Here is a 26,252-nt window from a genome sequence, read left to right on the forward strand (position 1 = left end):
ATGATAATGAATATTATCATTATTCTCATGTTATATGTGAGGAAAGTGAGGCACAGAGAGGTTAAGTTACTCACCCCATGCCACACAGGCTGCTATGGCAGAGCCAGGATTTGAATCCAGGTAGTCTGGAAAAGAGGTCACGTATGTTTAAGCACACTACTGTCCTAACTCTCTCTAAAGAAAAATAAAATACGCACACACACACATACACGGCATGACTTAAGATGACTACTACTTAGAATATCACTGATTTAGATATCAAAGTTTTAGATACCTTGTGGAAAAGGGTCATAAATGAGATATGTGTATGTTATGGTTGGGGAGTGGGTAGAAAGAGCTCTTTCTTCTTCCAGTGAGACTCCTGAGAAGGCGGCCAAGAATCTAGCCACCATCTCACTGGTGGGCTTTACATCCTGGTTTTGTGAGAATTAGCATGACCAATCTTATAGGCAGATAAGAAACACTAAACAATCAAAGCAATCTTAAGAAGAACAAAGCTGGAGGCATCATGCTCCCTGGTTTCAAACTATATTACAAAGATTTACTTAAGACAATGTGGTATTTATTGACATAAAAACAGACACACAGATCAATGGAACAGAACAGAGAGCCCAGAAATAAACCTACACATACATGATCAATTAATTTACAACAAAGGAACTGAGAATATACAATGCGGAAATGATAATCTCTTCAATAAATGATGTTAGGAAAATCGGATATCTACATGCAAAAGAATGAAACTGGACCACTACCTTACACCATACATAAAAATCAATTCAAAATGGATTAAAGACTTGAATGCAAGACCTGAAACCATGAAACTCCTAGAAGAAAATATAGGCAGTAAGCTCCTTAACATCAGTCTTGTTAATGATTTTTTGAATCTGACACCAAAGTCAAAAGCAGCAAAAGCAAAAACAAATTAAGTGGGACTACATCAAACTAAAAAGTTTCTGCACAACAAAGGAAACCATCAACAGAATGAAAAGGCAACCTATGGAATGGGAGAAAATACTTGTAAGTCATTTATCTGATAAGGGGCTAATACCTAAACTATATAAAGAACTCATACAACTCAACAGAAACAGAACAATCAGATTTTTTTTAATGGGCAGATCTGAATAGACATTTCCCCAAAGAAGACATACAGATGGTCAACAGGCACATGAAAAGATGCTCAACATCACTAATCATCAGGGAAATGCAAACCAAAACTAGGAGATACCACCTCACACCTGTCAGAATGGCTATCATGAAAAAGAAATAACAAGTGTTCGCAAGGATGTGGAGAAAGGGAGCAGTTGTGCACTGCTGTGGTAAAGTAAATTGCTGCAGCCACTGTGGAAAACAGTATGGAGTTTCCTCAAAAAATTAAAAATAGAACTACCATATGGCCCGGCAATTCCACTCCTGGGTATTCATCCAGAGAAAGTGAAAACACTAATTTGAAAAGATACACGCACCCCAATGTTCACTGCAGCATTATTTACAATAGCCAAGGCATGGAGACAACCTAAGTGTCCACTGAAGGATGAATGGATAAAGACAGTTATGTGTTAACTGACTTTCCAGACATTATATATATGGCGTGTGTGTGTTTGTATGTGGATGCATAGAGTGAGGAGAGAGAGTTAATATATATACTGTCTACACATTTTATACCATTTCCCACTACAGGCTTGTGGTGAAAAGGGGCTGGTCCCCCTTGGCCGAGCTAACACAGCCTTACCAGACACGCGCTTCTAGTGGGTGCAGTCTGCCCTCGATATAACTGATTCATACTTTCCTTCTCATTTTCACTCTCTTCTTTCCTCTCTAACTATTCCTTTCACTGTTTATCAATCTTTGTCTTTTCTTAAATTCCCTCATTTCAGAGTCCAAAATGTTATACCAATGGAGAGATTTTATCAGGGTTAGGTTAGGTTTGGGGTTGGTGCTGGAAGAGACAGTTTCTGGTATAAAACAATAGGAACAAAACCCTATGTCCTATCCTCTCACCATTACTTCTGGCAAACACAGCAATGTTTTTCTGTTCACCAAGCTAAGCCCACTGTCCTCTTTGTAGCTAAATGATCTACATACAGTCGCCCCTCCATATCCTCGTGGGACTGGTTCCAGGACCCCAGCAGACACCAAAACCTGCAGATGCTCAAGTCCCACAGTCAGGAGTCTGCATCTTTTGATTCAGTATCCAGAGGCCATGGACAAGGAGCCAACTGTACATAAACTTTCAAAATATTATGAGGAAAAATATTACAAGAAGCTTAATAATACAGATATCAGTATTCCTTAGCTACAAGCAATAGTAACAAATTCAGTTGCTAACTAAAGGACAGAAGAAAGGAAAGAGAAAAAAAAGAAAGAACAAGCAAGCTGGCCAGGTGGATTTATGGTCTGGTGGCTGAAGAGCCAGGCACGGGCACTGAGGTGATCTGTACAGCAGGAGCTGCCATCAGATGGTCTGGTTCTAACTGCCTTCCCGGCCTGCATGTCTGTGCTCTTGACCGCTCTGGCGTAGCTGGTCTCTGGGGCCCGTGGCTGACAGCTCCCTAGAACCAGGCAGAGGGCCAGAAGGACAGCGCCCATGAGGAATGGGTGCTGGGAAAGAGACAGAAGTCCACACATTCTAACAACTGACTGGACAACATACACACATGCCCTTCTTTCCATAAACACTATTTGAAAATATTTCCAGTATAATGCAAATCTTTCAGGAAAAAATACACTAAACAAAGAAAAAACAACTCCCCCTACCCCACACTGCCTGACTGCCAACCTCATGTTGTCATGTTGCTGAATTCCCATGAATCGGCTCTACAGTGGTTCTGTCCACCACGGCTGGAGTCACTGGGGGCTGAGAAGTGGGGGGGGGGGGGGGGGGGGCCGGTAGGTGGTGGTGCCAGGGCAGAGCTGGCCCAGGACCTCTCTCTCCAGACCCAGAGGGGTTGGTGGGTTGTCTCCAGCACACGTGGCCACACACGGAACCTCTCCTTAGCTATTCAGAACCAAGGCGTGGACCTGAGGAGTCCGGTCAGGTCCGGTTGGTTGGACCTTTCCTAAGAGAGTGAGGAGGCTGTGGCAGCTGTAGGGGTTGAATGGGGGGCCCCAGAAACAAAGGCTACTCTCTGCTAACTTCAAAGGCAGCCAAGGATTGCCTGGGCTGGAATAACACACGGGGCACCGATACGGAATTCCTTTTCCTGCTCCAGGCCAGACGGCCTGCCTGTCTGCCAACGAGCTGCCAACGACGTGAGGTGAACGCTGGGAAGGAGGGTCTCAGTCCCTCCCAGAATCTGGTCTTTTCTCTCCCTCCGGCCTAGGGAGGGGCTTCATTTCCACCTCACAGCCATGCTGCTCCCCTGTGGAGCCTCCTCTGCGAAGGTGGGAAGAGGCAACGATCTGGCCGCCAATTGCTCTGAGGGCACCCACGACCCCGTGTGTCTGAATCTAACATGTGCTTTCTGGCAGCCTGGTCCCCGTACCTCCTTCACCCAGCCCTCCCCCTCAGCCCTTCCTGCGGCTTTGAACTTCAAGAGACAGCATTGTGCACACTCCCTGACTCTGCTTCCTCAGTGCCCAGCCCCACATCCACCCAGTCCCCTTGGGCCGCATCCTGGCAGCTGCCCTGAACGGCCCATGCCCTGCTGAACCCTCCATGGGGCACATTCCACCCCAGCCCCTCTCTCCTTGGCTCTGAGCCATCGCTCTGTAACTTCATCCCCTCTTGCCCTCACTGATTACCCGATGAAAAGTACCCTGTTGCTTCCATGCAGAAGTACTAGAAATAAGATGAAGCTTATGAAGCGTGTTATCCAAGATGAGGCCCATGGAGTGGACGTCTCTTTCAGAAAGGCCCAGCGCAGGCTCCACCTCTCAGATGCCAGTGGGCTCTGGGCGAGGTCTGGAAGCATGTGTGTGATGATGGGCAGCAACAGAGCCCATGGGCTTGACGGTCTCTGGGCGGTAAATGCAGGGTCCTCGGGAGACGTTCAGTGTGCGCACATGTGCACATGGCTGCAAGGAGAGCCGAGGACTCGGGAGAAATGGGGACGCAGCGTCAGCTCCCATGGCCCCGAGACCACGGGGGAACATGCTCTGGGGCACCACCCACAGGGACCTGGCGGCAAGGCTCCACTTGACGGTGGAGTTCGTGGGTCCTGCTCCATGATGAGGGGGGTGGATCCCAGGGTGACGGAAGCAGGAAGCGGGGTCTCCTGGAAGGGAGGAAGGCATTTTACAGGGAAGGCCTCAGACATCTCTCTGAAGAGGTAGAGACAGAGCTGTGTCCACACAGGAGGCAGCAGGAGGAGGCTGTGCCCGTGAGAGGGTCACCTGTGAAGTGTGTAACCTGCTTTTCTGCCTAAGTCTGTAGATCTCCTTATTTGATGTATTCAGTGTGCATTGTAAATGTTTTCCTCCTATTCTGTAGCTCCAGCCGCTACCTGCAGTCATTGGTAAAGCGCTGGCCTCACCTCTGCGAGAACGGCTGGCTGGTCAGCATGGGCATCGGCTGGAGGGCAGCCCCAGGCTCACCTGCGGGAGACATCGAGGCGGTGGGGGGTGGGGGGAGGAGCAGGCCTCTGCGGTGCACACAGTGCTCAGCCACACACTGCCCATCCCAAACCCCACGCCCGGCCTTGATAACAACTGGACAGGCAGGTTCACACCCTACCACACACCCAACGTTTCCACCAACACGTCCCGAAGTACCTCGACTCAATTCAACCGTGACTATACGAGGCGTCCCTGCCACACTTTGTCCTCCCCGTCCCACCTGGCTCAGGAGACCCCCATCTGTCCTCCAGGCAGCTCAGCTGGACATCTCGCCCCAGCCTTGGCACGTCCTCTCCCTCGTAGCCGTCTCCAGGCAGTCTCTGCGCATGAGCGCCTGCCCCAGAGTTGGTCGTCTCTCGCTCACGCCCCTTCTTCCCAGCGCCAGCAAGGTCTGGCCCTGCTCACAGCCTACCTCCCTGCAAACTCTGCTCCTCCCGGGATCCCCCTACCCCACCCACTCCCTCACTAGGTCAAGGCCTACCTTTAACTCTGTTCCCTGATGCCCTGATGCTGTGCAGCTGACCCTACCAGCTAAGCCTCGCAGCCTGGACAGGGTGATGGGGACGGGAGCAGTCTCCCTCTTCAACCTCTCTCACACCCTACACACCTGCACACCCCTGCAGCAGAGGGGAGCCTGGTCACCCCTCCTCACCAGGCTACCTACGTGCAGCCACCGTTCCCAGTGGCGTTTAACGTGGATGAGCTGAGGCCACACACATACTCTTCAATATGAAAGTCCTCTCTCCACCGAGAGCCTCTAATATTTTGATAACTTCGTTGAGCAATTGTCTTTTTAAGGAAGATACACAAAGTCTACCAATAAAAAATAGGAACATTGGGCTTCCCTGGTGGCGCAGTGGTTGGGAGTCCGCCTGCCAATGCAGGGGACACGGGTTCGTGCCCCGGTCCGGGAGGATCCCACGTGCCGCGGAGCGGCTGGGCCCGTGACCCATGGCCGCTGAGCCTGCGTGTCCAGAGCCTGTGCTCCGCAACGGGAGAGACTACAGCAGTAAGAGGCCTGCGTACCGCAGGAAAAAAAAAAAAAAAGGAACATTAATTCCAACTTGGTTTTGACCGTCCCACTTCCTTCTTCCAAAACACTGAGCTGAGTGAAGCGCCCAGAGTTGTCCGCCATCTCACAGCCACCTGAACAACCAGATAAAAGGTGCTTTTAAGACAATGCGTTCCATTCTATTAGCTAAACTTATACAACTTATTATTTGCAGGTTATTCTACTTCGGGGTGAAAATTATATTTATGATGTACGTATCTTAACTGTTTTTCATCCTGACCACTCTCTGAATGCTGACAGATCTTCACCAATCTTAGTCATGCTCTGGCTCTGAGCAAGAGGGAAAACAGGTTCTTTACACTCAGAAGTGTGTGCCTTTGAGATGGAGAGACACAGCTTTGAGCCTTGCCTAGGAACGTGGAGGAGAGGTGAATGGGAACAGAAACATGCCCCCGAGCTGAGCAGCAACTCCTCCCTCCTGCCCGGGCTCCATCCCTGTGCCCTCTGGGGATGTGGCTGCCACGGCAGCTCTGAGACAGTCACTGCACCTGACATCTTCAAAGGCTCTTCACTCGTCTCTGAATGAACCCCGAGCCCGCCTCCACGTGCCTGCCCTGCTCCTGCCTGCATCTCCCTCTCAGGGCTCCGGGCTCCCCTCCTCCTCCCTGAGCCCCCAGGAGCCCGCAGAGCCGCATCAGGGCATTGCCTCGCACCCGGAACCTTCTGCTTCAGGTTGCAGTTGTTCTGTCCACTGTGCTGGTTCTCTCTCCTCACTGCTCCTCCGTCTCCGGCCAAGCACAGCTGATCAACAGAGGCCGGCAACAAGCAAACAGTGGCACTAGGCACTGAAGCAAGACCAAGGCCTCTGCTGATGAAGCAAAAACAAACTGAGCAGTTTCTGTGGTTCGTGATGAACTCCTTGGCACTTTCATTCGGCTGCCTCTCCCCTTACTCATGACCAGGCACCCAATTCAGCAGTTCAGTCAAAGTGGAACATCATACTTACCTAGTGGATAGTTTGGCTTATAATTCTTTTTTTTTTTTTTTTTGCTGTACGCCGGCCTCTCACTGTTGTGGCCTCTACCGTTGCAGAGCACAGGCTCCGGATGCGCAGGCTCAGCGGCCATGGCTCACGGGTCCAGCCGCTCCGCGGCATGTGGGATCTTCCCAGACCGGGGCATGAACCCGTGTCCCCTGCATCGGCAGGCAGACCCTCAACCACTGCGCCACCAGGGAAGCCCTGGCTTATAATTCTTAACGTTAAAAAAAAACAAACTTTAATTCCAACTAACATTTACTTGCACACACATGTGCTTACGCAAGGCATTCTGCTGGGAACTTTGACAAACCCCTGAGGTACAGGGGTGGACCCCACTCTCACCGCCACAGCTGGTCTGGGGCCAGGATGCTGCGATGGTGGGTCAGCACCACTCCCACCGTATCTCGTTGCTGAGAGTTGACCTCCCAGTTACAAATGCTTCACTGACTAGAAACCTTTATTTCTGAGAAAGCCATCTTCACACATGGCTGTTGCTGACGAGGCAGAGTGAAGACAGGCCAGGAGAGCCCAGAGGAGAGACACTACTCCTCAATACTCAGAGCCAGAGGAGAGTCGCTCCTTTGTGGGGCCATCAGCCACTTTGGATGGATTTAAGAGAGACAAAGCTGCCCGTCAAATGCATCCATACCTAAGCCCCTCACCCCGTCTGCCTATGGGTCCCAGCACCTCAGTCACCAGGACAGGGGCAGCACTAGCCAGAACTGATTCTTTTTTCATAACTTTTTGTTTTTATTGTAGCAAGATACGCATAATACAAAATGTACCATTTTCACCACTTTCAGGAATATACCACCCTGTGGACTAAGCACGTTCACAGGCTGGGCAGTCACCACCACCCTGGTCCACACTTGCTCCCACCCCTCAGCACTGCAGGAGCAGGAGGACATGGCCTGGCAAGACCACATCAGGAGGCAGCCACAAAGCGGCTGTGTTTTCCAAGATGGAACACAGACAACACTGACAAGTGCTTCACCAGCGAGCTCAGCGTGGGGTGTCACCACCTGTCTCTCCCCACACCACCCCACTCTGCACTGGATTCTGAAGGACCCAAGTCTCGGGGGAGCTGAGGCAGCAGGTGGGAGACACCGGGATCCAGCTCCATCACGGGCAGAGCTGCGGCCGCTGGTCCACGTGGCCTCAAGCAGGCCTGCTTCAGGCTGTGCTGCTCCCTCATTGATAAACCTGGGTCGCTATGCACACCTCCCAGGGCTGTCACAAGGGAGGTGAATGAGACCACGTGTGTGAAAGCACCTGGCGTGACAATTAATGTTCACTCTCATCAGCCCTGTGAAATATGACATCTGAGCTCAATGAGAGCATAATTCCAAAAGGGCAAGGAAAACAAGTTCAGACAGTTTTCCGTCTTACTCCTGGCAGAAGGAGCCTGAGCCCAAACACTGCCAGCAGGTGTGGACCATCCACTGCCCTCCTGCATCTGGAGCCAAGAGGTGCCTTCCTTACGCTATTCTGGAAACATTCTAGAATAATACCAAAGTGATTATTCTCTGTTACCAGATTCATTGCTGTTGGTTCAAATTTTAAAATGGAACCACAAAACATCCACCCAGACAGTAAACGTGTTTATTTCTGCATCCCGTTTCTGGGTTTTCACGTTTGAATATGGTGTCCCAAAAAGTAGCAGATGAGATCTGTGACCCCATCTTAGGCCCAACGAGGCACATGACACCCTCAGCCTGTGTGACACCTGTATAGGGTCACTGCCCCCAAGGCCTCTGGAGGAGAAACCATCCTCCAATGGCCATCTCTGAGCACAGGCAGGTCGAGGGTCCCGAGTGTGAAGGCAGAAACCCTACCACATGGAATATAAGTGAATGAGAGAGGAAGCCATGCGCTGGAGATTTCCAGGAGCAGAGGCTGGGGTCTGAGCAAACTCCTCAGCCCTCTGGACCATGCTCCCAGCTCCAGGATAGCACGTGACACGACTGCACTGCACCAGGTAACGGTATAGCTCAGGATGCCATCAGAGCGGGCACCTCAGGGAGAGGCGTCCGAGCGCCGGTCGTGAACCCCCCACAGGTATGGCGTGAGCTCCCACCAAACATTGGCTCAATGAGCCCCCAGTTTTTCTAAGGTCTTTATGTGTAACTAACCTCTTGAAGGTGGTGAGGGGAGAAAAAGAACATTTACTGAGCAACAACTATATGCCAGGCTCTATGTTTGATACTTTGCATGCCACTTCATTCAATCCTTCTCAAAACATTACTTTGTACTTATTATTATTTCCACTTGGCTGTTGTAAAAAGTGAACCTCTGAGAGGTCAGCCACTTTGTCAAGGTCATAGAGCAGGAACTGGGGGGAGGACTACCCAGGACCTTCCTGCTGGAAGCCAGGCCCTCTCTGGCCTCGGAGCTCGTCCTGCAACAGTAAGCACGGGAGAGTCCACGTGAAGACTCTAGAAACACCTGCGCACCAACAAAGCAAGAGTCTAGGACCCAAGAAAAAAATTCAGGAGGCCACACGGTGAAGCAGTTGCTTGCCTTCTGCACACGTCTCTGACTTCTCCCAAGCTAAATGGCTCCCTTCAGGGGTAACTTTGACATCCAAGTTTCAGAAATATGATGGACAAAAGCCAACATTTTTCCAAGAACCCAGTGAAATTTGTAGGTCATTTTTGACCCTGGATATCCAACGACAAGGAATTCATCTTAAACCAACACTGATTAACTTAACTGATAGTAAAAAGCCCTGACTTTTGTGTATATATCCTAAAATCTAGCAAGGAGTTGCTAGATTAGAGTTGCCCTTTAGGATTTACTGTTATAAATAAAAAGAACTAGAAAATGGAAGGTTTCAGCAAAACAAAAACATCTGTCAGACTAAATAATAATTTGAATGTTTTTGACCTTGTAATCCTTATAATATTTATTTTAATGTTATAGCTATTTAAGAGCTATAAAAATAAGGAGTTTATAATTATCTTTATGTTGTACATATTTAAGTAACCTTAAAATGAATACAATTTCAGGCAACATTGCAATTTCTTCCTATCCTTATTTAAAACGGGTATGCACACTCTCCTCAGACATTAGGCTACCGTAATACCATAATGCCTCTAGAAAAGAAGATAATCACACTTGTCACAGCAGGAAAACCCTGGGAACAGTGGTGAATGATTTACAGGGAAGACAGTAGGGCTGCGTTTGGGACTGTAAATTATGTTATTTACACAAAGAAACAACGTTATTAAGGAAGGGGCAGGTTTGTAACCGAGGACCAGATGCCAGCCTATACGGGGTGACCTAAGACCAGGCACGCACCAGTGTGCTCTGACATCTCTCAGTAAACTCACTTCCTTCAAGCCAGAGCATGTGAGATTTTACAGAATGCCATTGTCATCTATCTTTTTACATCTATTAAACCACAATGAAGAAGATCACCTGGGCTTCTCCCATGCACATCACAAAAGATTCCATGGACCTGAGACAGACCTTGGAGACAGAGAGGAAGATGGCAGAAGGACAGAGTCTAAGTGAAACTGCACAACCCAGATTGGGACTTGAACCCACTGTCTTTTAATTGAGATCATACACCTGGTCTCAGGACTTAATGAAGCTCAGGTTCTTTATGTCTCATCACAGAAAGAATTCAGCAAGAGGCAAAGTGATAGGTAAGAAGTGGATTTATTTAGAGAGAAACACTTTCCACAGACAGGTGGTCTGTCTCAAAAGGTGAGAGCAGCCCTAGGGTATGGAGTCATCTTAGAAAGTGAGAGCAGCCCTGGGAGAAACATACCCCACAGACAGAGTGTAGGCCATCTCAGAAGGCGAGAAATCCCAAAACATGGGGTGGTTAGTTTTGGGTTTTGGAGGGTTTTGGGGGTTTTTTTTTTTTTTTTCAGTACGCGGGCCTCTCATTGTTGTGGCCTCTCCCGTTGCGGAGCACAGGCTCCGGATGCACAGGCCCAGCGGCCATAGCTCACGGGCCCAGCTGCTCTGCGGCATGTGGGATCCTCCCGGACCGGGGCACGAACCCATGTCCCCTGCATCGGCAGGCGGACTCTCAACCACTGCGCCACCAGGGAAGCCCAAGGGGTGGTTAGTTTTTACAGGCTGGGTTATTTCATAGGCTAACGAGTGGGAGGATTCTTCCAACTATTTTGGGGAAGGGACGGGGATTTCCAGGAATTGGGCCACCACCCACTTTTTGGCCTTTTCTGGTTGGCCTCAGAACTGTCAAGGCACTGGTGGGTGTGTCATGCAGCTGATGTATTACAGTGAGTTCAAGGTCCACTACAAGTTGGACCTAATTGGTTCTAACCAGTTTATGTCACACCCTCAAGGGCTATGTCATTCTTTTAGAGGTTGTGCCCTGCCCTCTTCCCTCCGATTTCATTAGGGGGATGAGAAAGCATCACTAACAGTATCAAGGTATTTCAAAATGCAGAAACCATCTGCGGATGGACAAGGGGTCCACTTTGTCCAGAACTTCAGTCACAGCAAGAGAACGAAGAAAGACATCACCAGGGGGCCTTGAACTACGGGCTGAGGAGTCTAGACTCTTTAGGAAGCAAGAAGAAGCCACGGAAAGTTTGGGGGCAAGAGCAGGTATAATTAAAGCTGCACTTTCAAGAATATAGGCGGAACTCAGACAGGGGAGAATGGAGACAGTAAAGCTGCCTGGGTCCTATTGGCAGCACCTACACACGTCTGGCAAGAGCTCCCTGAACGGGCCTGGGTAAAAGCAGCCCCCCTACGGCCCAGCACCAGCAGGACAGGGTCGCCTGAACTACAGACACAAAGAGAAGCACATGCTGTGGGGAGCTGTCCCTCCATGGTTTTCTTTCTAAAAAGCCTTCAAGGTCTTGTCACTTGGGAAATATTGCCCACTGGCTGCCCATTTGGAACCTTCATACTTTCATACTGTAGTCTCTTTCCTAATAAAGAACTGAAAAAAGTTATACAGTAAAGAAACCAATTTTTCTTCTAGAATTTGGCCATCAATCCATCAACCCCTTTTATTGAAAAACAGCTCTCTATCTCCTAAAACTAGCATCCTCCAGGCAGCTTTGGAAAGCATGGGCTAATAACCAACCCGGCAGCCTTGAAGGGCTGAGTAATGAGCTGAAGGTCAGGGTGATGGGAAGCGGGTGGTCAGGATCCCTCAGGGCTGCTCCACGCCTGGAACAGTACAGACCTGTTCAGGCCACCAGCAGGGTCCCGCGCTCCTGCTGGTGTGAGAAAAATCCCACTGTGTGGGGGTGCGGACAGGCATCCCAGCAGCTCAGTTCAAGTGCTTCTTGCATTCTGCTCATTAGGCTAAGAAAACCTGGTCAGCAGCATCCTAGAATGGCTCTCTTTCAGATGCCTGAAGACTTATATCCACTCTCATCTTTCTCCTTTATGAGTAAAATAACCTTAATTTATTTAACAACTAGGTCTGGTTATCCTTTTCACAAGAAAGACTTGTAAACTCTGCAGAAATCTGGTTCATCTACCCAGTTATCCAAGGTTGAATGTCTTTCTGCATTGAATGGAAAGATTCAGAGCCTCAGAAGGTTAACTGAGCATCTAAGGGCGGCCCTGGGGGCAGGGAGGAGCAGGGTCTCAAACCCGCATCAGCTTTAGGTGACAACCCAGGCGGGATGCTTTCCACTCACCAGAGTACAGTGAACATCAGAGGAAATCTCCCACGGCTGGGACGCTTCAGCAGAGGGCTGGCTGTACCCCGCTGGAAGGATTTCCATTTCTCTCTGCCCAGAGGCGCTGCAGGTTTGATGTCACAGGAGTCTATCCACTTACATCACTGCCTGCGTGAACCAAAGCTCAGTGGGAGGAACCAAAGCAGAGACCCCAGGTCACCTGCCTGAATGAAATAGCAGCACTGTCGTTGGGCCTTGCCATACTCAGGAGACCCTCCTGGGGGGGGCATGCTACAGAGTCACCAACATGTGTAACTCTCAGGACAGGCTGCAGCCGCTGTGGACGGGCACCTGGGGACTGAGCTCAGCCAGCCTCAGAAGCTGGGACCAACCAATCCCTTCAGAAATTCAATCACACACCTTAATAAAGTTCACATCTTTGACCCAATAATTCTTTTTCTGGGAGTTTATCCAAAGGAAATAGCCCAATATACAGAAGAGCTTTTTGCACAAAGGTGTTCACCAAAGCATTATTTATAAGGATAAAAGCTGTCCAAAACTGCAATATCCAACAATAAGAGCACAATTTTGAAACTCAAGTACACTTACATAAAAGAATATTATGCAACAATTTAAAATCAAACTTATAATGAAAATGCTCATAATGTAAAGTTAAAAGGGATTGAGCAGATTATAAAATTGAATATATATTATGAACACAGTTCTGTAAGAAGAAACTTGCACAGGAAAGACTGAAAGGACACAAGCCAGAATGTTAACAATGGGAAAGCTTCATACGGCAGGACTGTGTGTGGCCAAGTATTTGTCTTCATTCAACTTTTCTGTGCTTTCCAAATTTTCTTACAATGAGCAGGCATTACTTGTAAAAGGAAAAACTTGAGTTTGTTAAAAAGAATAGTATCTAAGTGATTAAAATAATTTCTAAATTACATGTGCTGAGAAAACTTAAAACAATGTATAAATTCCTGTATGCAAGGATTAGCCAAAGAAAATCATAATTAGAAAGCTGACTTTACAGTACGTATCCATGTGGGTACACCTGCATGCACACAGGAAGCAAGACATAGAGGGGACTTCTAACCACGTGGGCGGGCAGGCAGCCAGCAGTGCATGGGGGAGGGGACTTCCCAGCTTCTACCACCTTCAAGGTAATTTCACACGCTCCAAACAAGCATGGACTTGCCATGCAAACACAGCTTCACACAGGCCTCCCAGGCTCCCTCCCAGCCAGACTGCAGCCGCTAAGCCCTTCCTTACATCCTAAGAAATCTGGAGCCCCTCCCAACCCTACTTCCAAGAGAATCAGAACATAAAATACAAACTGATAAATTTTTTTCAGTGGAGGTATGGTTAACTGTATAGTGACTTTTGTCTAGCAAAAACAAGATTTAAGCCAAGGAAAAATGCCTTAACCCCTTTATCATTTAAGATACGTAAGGCAAGACTTTTTTCATTAGCATCTTCAATTCCAGAAGCTAAGATGATAGTTTTCAGTTGCCCTGGGATAAGAAAGACTAAAGTCAAAAAACATAAGAACAGTAAATCAGGCGGGGAGGGGAAGCCCCCTGCTCACCTCCATCTGAGACCACAGCTCAACCCACCCACGGGGCAGGGATGCAGGTTCAGCCCCTTCATCCTACGCCACCGTAAGTAACTGTTACCAACTATGTGGACAAAGAATGACGAAGAGCAGACAGAGAACAAATCCGTAAGCTGAGTCCCCAGGGACCCACCCCGAGAGAAGGCCATCACTTAGGTCTCCTTCCTTTTATCACTTGTTACTTCCTAGAGATACTGGGAAGCTAAAACCACTGCCCCGGTGTACCCAGCTCTGATAAATAACAGTCAGCACTCGACAGCTTTCTGAAGGGTGGGCCGATTAGTTAATTCAATCATTCCTGTTGAAGGAATAAGGACAAGTCGGTTTCTTTTATCAAGAACTGACTCTGGAACCTGCCCCTCAACTCTGACACCTGCCCCACGATGCTCCCGGTGCTTCCCAGACTTTCCTGTGCCCCAAGCACCTGAGCTCTTGTTAGGATGCAGCCCTAACGTAGCAGGACTAAGTGAGCAGAGACCAGTTAGCTTCCCATCTCTGAGAATGAGGCCCAGTCAGTGGTAAGGCTCCCCAGGTGACCCCCGTGTGCAGCCAGGGTCGCACATACCACTAGGAGGTTTGGAAAGGCCACCGGCTCAATCTAACTCCTGGCTACTCTGAGTGTGCCCCCTGCGCAGTGACACCGGCACACCAACACCGGCCTCAGAGCTGCGGTGAAGAAGGGCGGGGCAACACAGCTAGAACATTAGGTCGGCCACAGTTATCGTTTCACTATTGCCAGTAGTATGATTATTATTCAGGTGGGCTGACACAGCTGGGACAAGGCCAAATTTGTAAAGAAACAGAGTTCTTGGGAAAACTATGAGTTAAAAGCAGATAAGAAAATAAGAGCTGGGGAGGAGCTCCAAGAGGGTGGCTCAGGGCAAGTGTGTGGAGAGCTGACAGAGGGCAGTGTGCATGGCCCACAACTGGGGCAGGAACAGTCACAACTGCAACCACTTACCTGGGCCTGAACTAACGGGGCAGGCACTGTCCTAACTACCCCCAGTTCTCCAGGCTGAACCATTCTTGCTTTCCATTCTTTAGCGCCTACTATCCCAAGGCCCCCCGACGGGCTGGGGGCTTCCCCTCCCAGGGGGCAGAAGAGCTGACCACCTAGGAGAAACCGGCAGTGAGCTGGGAGCCTCGGGAGCTAGGCAGTGCACGCTCTTCACCCCTGTGGGGGCAGTAACACAGCTGAGGAGTGTGGGGACAGGCTCGTCTACATTTTGGACTGTGAGCTGCGTGCCCCTCCTCAGGTTCTTTCTGTCCCACCCTCTCTTCCTTCTCTTCTTCCCTCTTCCTCTTGGAGCTGCTTTACAAGCTGCCTTCCATGGCCTCACAGGCAACTCTCTCGGCAGCTGCGTCCCAGGGCTGCAGCTCCTGGGATGGACAGTTGAGGCACGACCCCTAGGGAGGACCGGAGGGGGGGTTTCCGGTTGGGCTGGCCAGCTGAGGAGGGCCTAGAGAGCTGGGCTCCACGTACTCTTCTGAAACAGCCATCTCACTCGTCTTCCTGGGCCCTGACCACTCTGGGGGACCTTCCCCAACTGGCCCCCAGGAGGGGGGTCCCCTGTTACACATGCCCGGCTCCTCCAGCCCTCATTCTCCTGTGAGAGCTGCACGTGACCACATTCACTGTCAAACCAGCCAGGGGAGCAGGAACAACACGTGACTATCAGGAGCAGAGCTCCAGCCGGAGGGAGGAAGAGCCCCACGCTCTCTCCCCAGCAACCCAAGCTGCCCGCTACACACGACTGGAAAACCTGCCAACTTTTAGGACTCACAGGGCCAGAGAATACAGGCACTTCTTGTAATTTTCCTATCATCCTTCCTTTAAAAAAAAAACACAAAACTCTTTTTACATAAAATTGTTTTCCCTGGATTCCACGAGGTCCTTCAACTTCACGGCCCACATTCTATAAATAAGGAGGCAGAGGCCCAGAAGCATTAGTGGCTTCCTGGGATGTTAAGTGAATCAGACAAAGAACCAGGATCCAAATTCAAAAGCTCCGTGGCTCAAGCCCTGGCTCTGGGCACCAGCCAGACTGAGTGGTTCCCTGTGAAGGGAGCAAATCAGACCTGGGGGGAGAACATCCACGTGGAAGAGTGACACGGGGCTTCTCCACGAGTCCTTTACAGGAGAAGGTCAGTGCTCAGAGTCGCCACCCCACTACCGTCTGCACACGAGCGAGTCTCAGGAAGAAAACTAACGACGCGGAGGGAAAGGTTACTCATCAGCCATAACTATTCCCTCCAAGTCTTCCCAGCTCTGGACAGAAAGACAACCCAACACACCGCTCTGCAAGGGATGGATTTTCTTCAAGGAACGGTGGCTCGCCAGATACTATGTGCGCCCTACAACTCAACAAAGCAGAATCGTAAAATGTCTGATGCTCTTTCAAATTCCTCTCTACAGAAAAGGAGAACATGCCAAAGTTTTGCCAAAATCAGTCACCACGGCAGCCTGAGCCCCTTGACGTTGTGTGGGCTTCAGTTCCTAAATGTAGGCATATATTCATTTCATAGAGTTGTTTGGTATCTTATTACCTATCGACTAAGAGATGAAATAAAGTTTTCAGTTAAGTGGCAGATTCTCACCTGTGAAAGCATTTGTGGCCTGAAAGCCAGCTTCCTGCATACTGCTCCCCGGCAGGCCTGTGTTCCAACTTGTCAGCTGTCCCGTCACCAGGAACATCCAGGAGGCCTCAGGTCACCTCCATCTCAGCTTGCAGGAGGCCATCACTCTGCCTGTCTGGTTTCTGGTAGCATCGGACACCAACCTGCCCTGCTCCCAGCCTCTGAGAGCAGGTGGTAGCTGGGACGGCACCCAGTCCAGCAGTGTGCACGCTTGGGGCACCGGTCACATCAGCCGTCTAGCCAGAGAGTGGAGGCCATGGTGGGCCCAGGAGCGAGGAAGCTGTCCCACGGACACCGGCCTACCCACCTCAGAGGAAGGACCCCTTCAGCCGCCTGGAAGCCAGCATTCTCCAGGGGTCTCACTTGCTCCGGGGGGTTCAGGAGGGTCTGATCTGCAGCTCTCTATGCTTCGCCTCTCCCCTTGCTGAAATTAAAAAGAAAGAGATCATTTTCCTGATGACCAGTAGAACATGAAACTCAGCAGACCCACAGAAGCCAAAAAAGAAAAAGAAGCAGCCCCCAGAGCTGTGCCCATGACCACACTGTGTGGGAAGTGGGGCATGTGTAGCACTTCTCCTGCTGCCCGAGAAGGGGTGGGGGGCCGGGGGGACTCCTGCACCCAAAACAAGATGGGGCCAGCTGCTCTGAGCCATTCTAGGAACAGTTACAAAGGTCACACGCATTCAAATGTACTCCCCAGGCTACCCTAGGCCACAGACACCTGAAGGAGAAATCCATTTCCTAAGCAGTTTTCTGAGGTCTTACAAGTGGGATCTGAGGTTCATGCCCACTGCTGTCAGCACGCCAGAAAGGACTTGGGTTGAGCTGTTTCACAAAGTGACTCTTGGGACTTCCCTGGTGGTCCAGTGACTAAGACTCCGGGCTCCCAATGCAGGGGGCCCGGGTTCGATCCCTGGTCAGGGAACTAGATCCCACATGCTGCAACTAAAGATCTTGCATGCCCCAACCGGTCTTACCCGGTGCAGCCAAATAAATAAATAAATAAATATATTTTTTAAAGTGACTCTTAAGTGGGAAGAAAAGGTCAGTGATAATTTTTTTAAAAGAATAGGAAGGAAAAGCAAATTTAATCTATCAATATAAACTGTTCCATATATATTACATATCCCATAATAATAAAAGCATTTTACAAATACTTATCATATATTTTAATGTTGTTATACTAGCAACATTAACTACAAGAATGTTAGAAGTCCAAAGGACCAGACTTTTTTTTTTTTTTGGCTGCGTTGGGTCTTCATTGCTGTGCGCGGGCTTTCTCTAGCTGCAGCAAGTGGGGGCTACTCTTCATTGTGGTGCACGGGCTTCTCATTGCAGGGGCTTCTCTTGTTGTGGAGCATGGGCTCTAGGCGCATGGGCTTCAGTAGTTGTGGCACGTGGGTTCAGTAGTTGTGGCACGTGGGTTCAGTAGTTGTGGCTTGTGGGATCTAGAGCACAGGCTCAGTTGTTGTGGCGCACAGGCTCAGTTGCTCCGTGGCATGTGGGATCTTCCCGCACCAGGGATTGAACCCATGTCCCCTGCATTGGCAGACGGATTCTTAACCACTGCACCAGCCCAAGGACCAGGCTTTTGTTTTTTTCAATTTTATTTTTATTTATTTATTTATTTTTAACATCTTTATTGGAGTATAATTGCTTTACAATGGTGTGTTAGTTTCTGCTGTATAACAAAGTGAATCAGCTATACATATACATACATCACCATATCTCCTCACTCTTGCGTCTCCCTCCCACCCTCCCTACCCCACCCCTCTAGGTGGTCACAAAGCACCGAGCTGATCTCCCTGTGCTATGTGGCTGCTTTCCACTATCTATCTGTTTTACATTTGGTAGTGTACACATGTCCATGCCACTCTCTCACTTTGTCCCAGCTTACCCTTCCCCCTCCCTGTGTCCTCAAGTCCATTCTCTACATAGGACCAGACTTTTAAAATAGAATCCCAAATATGAATCTCTGGTATTAGAGAAAAGGAACCTTTTCCATTATTATCACTTCATCCTAAACAATTTATAGCTAATTTTTAAAAAATGTAACTTTATTCCTCTTTTTCACCATCAAACTAGAGAAAAGAAAAAAATTTAAGAAAACAGCACATAACAGAACGGAACCCTCTGTTAAAGCCCTCTTGCTGTAAACATAAGGTAATAAAGTAAAACATCACTAATACAGACTAATTGGAAGGAAGCCCTACTGGATTAAGGAAGCACCTTAATTACATTAAGAAAGAAATTCAACTGCATTGCCTTCACGTACTTGCAGTAACAATCTCAGTTAATAAAGTGCAGCCCAGTAGGAGTCCTCAAGTTTAATGAATAGGTAAAAAATTTAATTAAAAATCATTTATGTAAATGGTGGTTCTGAAGTGCTTGAAAATGTGAGAAAATGTTTGTTCTCTGAATTTAAACATTCTGTATCAAATGACCAGTACAGTTATCAATGTCCCAAAGTCCTACACCAACATCCAGAGTAAAGGACCATGTGCACTGTAGTTATCTACTTTAGGGAATGGAATTGCCAGTTAAAAATAAAAGCCCACCTGCCCTAAAACCTTGATTCTCTTTACTCTTTCTATGATGCTTTCAACGCACAGAAATACTAGACTGTATTTGTTCTCTTTTCCTGAACTCAAAGACAAACTAAAGTGTGGTGATGTTTTTGTTGTTTTATTGAGGGGTTTTGCTTAATTATCTTGTTTCATTGCAAAAGGCATGCTCCCACAATTTTTTAAAAAACCAAGCTATACATTTCAAAAGGCTATGGGAAAGATTGAGGCTGATGTGGATAGAAATAGAAGAAACAACAAACTCTTCTTTTTTTTCTCTTACTGTCTCTGTCACACTCACCAATACTTAACTTTACTTCTAAAAGGGAGGGAAGACGACAGGTGTGTAACAGCTCCCCCTGAGGTCTTGGGCATGGTCCTGGCCTGGATGTTTAGAGCATGACATGTGTGGTTCCCAATACAGGCTGAAGGGCCAAAATTTATTTTAATTATCTTCATTAACTGATGACGTGCATATTCCTACATACATTTGGAGTCTCCTTAATATGCAATTTTCAAGTGAAAGTGAACCTGTAACTGCCATAAAATGTTTTTTTCTCACCACTAACAACACAGATAAGATACCCTTTCTAGAAACACACAAAAAAGAGGAGCGGGTCCCCAGAACCTGGAGTCTGTTTTGTTCAGCGAGGGACTGACCAAAGGGAACGGGGCCAGGCAGCCATGCTCAGGAGGAAAGTACAGATGATCCAGCAGGCTGGAGAACAGGTGGGTAATTGGGACCTAGAGTTGGCAGAGGTACCACATGTCGGCTTTCACAGCTCGGCAGCCAACCAAGAGTCAGGAAAAAGGCGCAGAAGCTGAACACATCGCTGTCCTGCCTGCCTCCCACCCTCGAGGGCCCTGCTTACCTTCTAGTCTCAGAGGTGGCACCTCGCCCACCCCTGGGACTAAATGCAGAGCCCGGTAACCTGGCTCGCTGGCCCTGGCCGCAGCTGTGGCTGCATGCAGGGGTGCTGATCGCTCAGCACCATCTCTCCGCTGAGCTGTAAGCCCCACGGGGACGTTTCCCTTGAGCACCTAAGGCGTTGCCTGGTGCCCAGTGGACGTCAGTAGGACGAGTCTACTGAACGATGGATGGGTGGACCAAGGCTGCTGGTGTTTGGACGAGGCGCACAGAGAGGCTCGGCAGACCCTGCAAACCAACCCACTGCCCCGAGCCATGCTGATGGATGCCATCCCTGGGCTGAGAGGCTGTTCACACCTCTGGCTCTGAGCCTCTGAACTGGCAAGGCTTTTGCTACCACCCCACTAGTCAAGGTGAGACAAGGATAACGAGCAGTGACTCCCCTGCACTCACACTTCACAGCAAAGTACCCAGCACAGGACCATGGAGGTCACTGCTCTAAATCCTCTCAAGCCACAGAGAAAACTCTAGCCCCACAGAGGTTACATGACTTAGTCCCAAACTAGCGCTCAGGAACTGGGACTAACACCTGGTCTTTTGCCCCTCCAGCCACTGTTATTCCCATGCTACTTCTGAATCTCAGGTAGTTTCCTAAACCGAAGTGCCTTAACGCTGGTAATGCTCAAATCAGGAAAATCTAGGGGGGAAAAGAGGAAAAATGAAGAGAGAAAGAGGCAACTTACCCAGGATGCAAGGTCACAGAGTAACCCTGAACCCATTCAAGAGCCCCTCTACAGCAAGCACACTACCACCATCCTGTCATGGACATATGGACACACACACACGCACACACACATGTTCTACTTACACTGGGAAGATGGGCAGGACTAACCAGGAAATAAATTAATTCAATATTGCACTTGAAACATGTCGTTAAGTCCCTCCCATAATGGAGCAACAGTTACTAAGAAAATAGACCACACAAAAGGGAAAAACACCCCCACAACAAGGGACGTTCTTAAAAACATGAACGCCCACGAAACCTAACCAAATAAGTTGTATAGGAATACGTTTGCTTTACCACTTGTTCACAAAAACTCATACGACACACAGCTTCTCTAGAATCACTGGGGAGTGAAAAGAACTGCATTCCACAGATGACACCTATCATGAAAGTTCAGTGCAGAAAGACTTGCAATTCAGGAAACATAGGGTCACACGCTGGGCACAGAGGTCAACTCAACAGAGAAGTCAAACAACCTTTTCTCAAAATCTAGTAACACTAGTATAAGTGTAGTGCATAAAGAATCAATACCGTAGGCTTCCCTGGTGGCGCAGTGGTTGAGAGTCCGCCTGCCGATGCAGGGGACACGGGTTCGTGTCCCGGTCCGGGAAGATCCCACATGCTGCGGAGTGGCTGGGCCCATGAGCCATGGCTGCTGAGCCTGCACGTCCGGAGCCTGTGCTCCGCAACGGGAGAGGCCACAACAGTGAGAGGCCGGCGTACCGCAAAAAAAAAAAAAAAAATCAATACCGCAGTTTCATTTCTGATTTCCTCGCACCATGGACAGACTGCCTCGCTGGTACATTGGTTACCTAGGTGACAGCCACCTGGGTGATGGCCAGACCGAGCAGCCGCAGGCTCCAGGCCGCAGAGGTCCCACCTGTCTGAGGACGGGCGCTGCTCCACCCTCGGAAGAAGGAGCATGGAGAGGTGAAGGGATGGTCCCAACCCCGACAAACCATGACACTGTTGCAAAACTCAGAAAACAGAAATAGGTTGAGAGTGTGCCACACTGCTTACTGGAAAAAACTCAACTACTGCCTTGTTCACCTAAGGTCAAAGTGGCAATGGATTCTGAGCGAGACAGAGGTGAGGAAAAGTGGGACAAGAAACCTGAGGGTCTGCTTCTGCCCGAGCTTGGAGCCCTCCGCCCTGTGGATAGACACACAGACCTGGGAAGTGCCGGTCAGTCTAGGTATTCCTCATGGCAGCCACTGGCTCTGCCCTGCCCTGGGCCAGGCTCAGCCAGGCTACCACATCCTCATGCACCATGAGGGGTGAGAGCTCGAGGTCCCTTCTGATCTGAGCAGGCCCCAGTGCTCATGTCTCCAATCAAGGGAGACAGGACAAATGTGCATGAAAAGGACACTGTGAACCAGCACAGAAAATCTGCACAGAAACCAAGTCTGAGAACAACTCAGACAAAGGGCCATCTGCACAGCAGTACAGATCCTTCTCACTGCTCTTAATTTCTGTGATTTGGGGTGTATGACAATTGCAGCTTTTATAACACAACCTCAAAGCCATCGAGCCCTGGGCAGCTCAATGGGCTCCAGGTACTCAGGTCACCACTTCAGGAAGCAAGTACAAAATCTAAAACCCTCTTCAAATATGCACACAAGATGCAAACAGGGAAGGTAGCAATTCTATTAGACCATCCTTTAAAATGTCACCTCGAAAATCTGACACTTGATAAAACCTGAAGAATCTACAGTCTGAGCTCTACTCAAACCAAGCTGGAGAACATTTCCCCCAGATAATTAAGTAGGAAAACTGCCCCTAATAATCAGTACAGGTACCACTACCTCCTCACACTACCTATGGGCTGGGGGGGGGGGGGGGGGCGCCCATGGGGTCGCCGTTCATTTCATGGAGGAGGAGACGGTGGCCCAGGGAGGAGAGGGAATACACTGTAGGATGAGGGCAAAGCTGGACCAGAACCAGGTGTCAGTCTGGGCCCAAGCTCCAGGCTCTCCCATAGACGCAAATTGGTCAAAGGAAGAAGCTGAGAAAGGGCACAGGGCACACATGGACCCCTGCCTGTGGGGCTCAGGGGATCCTGAAACGATACCCACTTTCCCAGGCCCAGATCGGGCCATGCCCATGACACCAATACACCCCAAAGAGAAGGCGCAGAAGGGCCAGGGCCTTGGGGCAGGGGCAGAGTCAGAGTCCTTGGGCGGACGTGCACTGACCGGAGGTCCCCTGACCTAGTCTGAGCACGTCACAGTCACCTCGACAGTGGATGCCAGCTGAGCAGAGGTCACTCCTCCCAGCCTGGTGTGAGGGACACAGGCCGGCTCTGCTTAGCACTTAGCACTCTCCTCCACCCCAATTTTCTTCAGATAAAACCAGCTTACAATGGGCATGGCAGGCCAAGAAAAGGGGGGCCTGCAGGGGTAACGAGTATGAACAGCAAGGAAAGGGGGCTGAGAGCAGAAGGGAACATGGGCCCACAGTTCCACCCTCCCTGCACATGTTCCTGGCACCCCCGTCACCCATCAGGGCTGCTGGGCCAGCGCCTGCACCCCGGTGCCTTGCCCGTGACCTCCTTCCTGCTCTCTGGCCTAAAGAATACCACACAAGCTGCATCTTCTCATCCAGCTGCTTGTGGGGTCACTACTCTAGCACGGCACTATTTGAGGTGCCTGCACTCTCCTATCTCTGTCTATGGAGGTATTTCTAACGGAAACCTTTTCTTGCTAATCTTTGCATCCACAGCACTGTCCATGGGGACTAGCATACAGCAGGTACCCAATAAATGCTGGTTATATTGCACTGAATCACATCTGAGCTTCAGCTGGGTCACCCCCTTGTCACTCTACTCTCTCTGCCCTGCCTCAGCTGCACGAAGCACCAAGGGCCTGCGACCAAGGAGGCTGCTGGCCACAGGGCATATACACCGGGAGGGTGCTCCTTGTGGGAGGGTCAGGCTGGGCGTCTGGAGCACAGGCAAGGCCAACCCTCCACCACTTAAAACACACTGGAAGGAGAGCTTTCTATGCAAACAGGCCAGAGGACAGAAGGCCAGACTCTGAGGCAGACCGCCTTGGGTGCACCTCATTCTAGGCCACATGCAACTCTGGCAGTTACTTAATTCTGAGCCTCAACTTCCTCATCTGTAGAGTGGAAGCAACAATGACACTCATAGATTTATTGTGCATTTAATGAGGGGCCATGTACAAAACACTGGTCTCCAATCAATGTTAAAGAACAGTGCACCTGGGCAGATGCCTGATGCAGGGTTGGAGAGCATGGCCCACCCTCCCTCCTCCAGCTCCATCTCACCCAGCCGGACACGACAGAGCGTTCGACCTCGTATTTCCTCACATGATTTGTCTTGATATTTTTTAAGTTCTTGACAGATAAAAATCTAAGCTCACAAAGCTCACAAACACCCTACGTCAGCTAAAGTTAATAAAAGGAAGAAAAGGGAAAGGATACAAAAGTAAAGAAAATGTGTAGGTGAGGTATTTGGTATGAAATGTGGTAGAATAACCTTTTGTTATTATTATTTAGTTAAACAAATGACAAAAAAGAAACTCGTCTTTAAAAGGAAAAAGAGTCTCGATATTCAATTTTTCTAAATGTTTACATATTGAAATATCAAATTTTAAAAACAGCAATAGATGGTAATAAATAAAGTTGACCCAGGTTTTACATCTCCTTACTAGAAAATAACCAAGCAGGGTCCAATCTGCCTTTCTTCTGTCCTTCACCCTGTTTGGTTTGTACCTTTGTAAAGTGCTGACTTTTTAAGTCCTTTTACGTATATTTCTGAAGCTTTCCCAAGGCCTCAAGAATGAAATTCTGCACAGAGAGGACATCTCACCAAGTGCCCTCTGCATGACAGGAAGTGTTGGAACAGGGCCACTGGCACCTGAAAAGCTAATATAATGACCAACAATGAAACAGCCGGTGCTCCTACAGAAACGAACCATCTGCACAATGCCAAGCACTCGTGTTAGCAAACGTTTCCTAAGTGTCCCTTGTGCATGAAGCCCCAGACCAGCTCCACATCTGCTTTCTAATCACACAGTGGATACCTAAACGTTCATCAAGTAGCTTTGCCTTGTATGCTCATATTCATTTTCTGAAAAATATATTTCTCTAGGAAAAAGAAAACTTTCCACATTATATTACAATTCAATAACCTGTTTGAGGTGGGTGGTAGTGGACTGAACACTCCAATAATATTCTTCTTAGATGTTTCCAAAGAAAGGTCCACATGGTCTGGGACAGACATGGGAGAAGGGAGATGCGTGCTGTGAGCCCTGATAGGCACTTGCCCACACTGGGGCCCACGAGGCTCCGACCAGAGGCCAATTTAACACAGGTGCACTGAAGGTCACACACACAGGGCTGCTTAGTGACCGGTGCCCTGGCAGAGAGACAACGAAACCGAGGAGGAGCCCGCTTAGCTCTGCAGAGAGGAGGTGGGCAGAGAGCTCATGGACGCGGACCCACCTGCACCCTCTCAGGACCTGCACTTCCTTCCACTTAACCACCCCGCTGCCTCTTTCGTTTAAGGGAAGCAGAAGCAGCAGCACACGCCACGTATCCACCATCCGAGGAGGAGGAAGACCCTGTGACTGCCCCAGACAGACCACAGGTTCACAGAGAACTCAAAGATCATCTCTGGACCAGCCTCCCAAGACGACGTGGAATTCAACCCAGAAAGCCACCACGGGAGCCACGCCAAATTCTGGAAGCAGAACTCATTTAGCCCAGTCAGCACTGGTGGAACAACTCAGTCTGATCACAGAAGCCCAAGGACATATTTCAGCAGACGTCCAAGGATACAACACAAAATGGTACAGTCTGAGGTTGGCCCCTGGAGCTGATGTCACTGCAGCAGCTGGCCCGAGAGTGTGACACAGGGGCTCTGGGTGGCAGTGGAGCACAAGAGCGAGCTCCCACTCTGGGAAAGGCCCCAGCACACTAAGCCACAGACGAGCGGTGCCCAACTCCACAGCCGTTAGGGAAACACTGAGAGAGTTTCCCGGCCTCCTGGAAGGCTGGATGGGGCAGGGCCATGACAGTGCACCTGTCCTGAAGAGCAGCTGCTGAAGGGGCAGAGAATTCAGGGGAGAGCTTGAGTGGTATTTGAGTAATGGGACTACACAACCCAACCCCGTGTGTCTGGAGGCCTCCAGCCAAGCAGACAGGGCTCATCAGACCAGTTTCCGCTGCCTTGGTAACAAAGGCCCACGCGTGTGCTTGTCACAGCAGAAGCAAACAGGTGTTATTCATGAGGGAGCCACCACCGCAGGTACCATGTGTCCCACCAAGCGTCCCCAGTGGGGGAGACGTACCTCCTGTAACACAGGACTGGCCCTCCTGACACGGTGCCCCGCAGCACCTAGGCCTGTGTGTTTGCAGTCCGCTGAGTTTCCGCAGCTTCAGAGCACGTACCACCGCTACAGAAACCACCCCACCCTGAACAGTGCACCAAGCCCACGTCAGTGTTCCTGACACTGAGTGAAGCTGTTTGTTTAACGTGTCCACCATCAGATCTGGACAAGAGAGTTCCTATGAAACCACCCAAG

At 49.4% G+C, this 26,252-nt stretch overlaps 1 protein-coding gene across 1 annotated transcript in view; it reads right to left on the minus strand.

Moving 5' to 3' along the window:
- LDLRAD4 (low density lipoprotein receptor class A domain containing 4) overlaps nucleotides 1-26,252 on the minus strand; it is a 311,826-nt gene that overhangs the window by 146,025 nt on the left and 139,549 nt on the right. Inside the window, 1 exon segment of the mRNA XM_019920721.3 lies at nucleotides 16,449-16,911. Within this exon segment, the coding sequence (XP_019776280.1) occupies nucleotides 16,449-16,545 (97 nt within the window). The 5' untranslated portion in view covers nucleotides 16,546-16,911.

The sequence above is a fragment of the Tursiops truncatus genome, chromosome 13 (genome assembly GCF_011762595.2).
Source record: "Tursiops truncatus isolate mTurTru1 chromosome 13, mTurTru1.mat.Y, whole genome shotgun sequence".
NCBI classification, from domain to species: Eukaryota; Metazoa; Chordata; class Mammalia; order Artiodactyla; family Delphinidae; genus Tursiops; species Tursiops truncatus.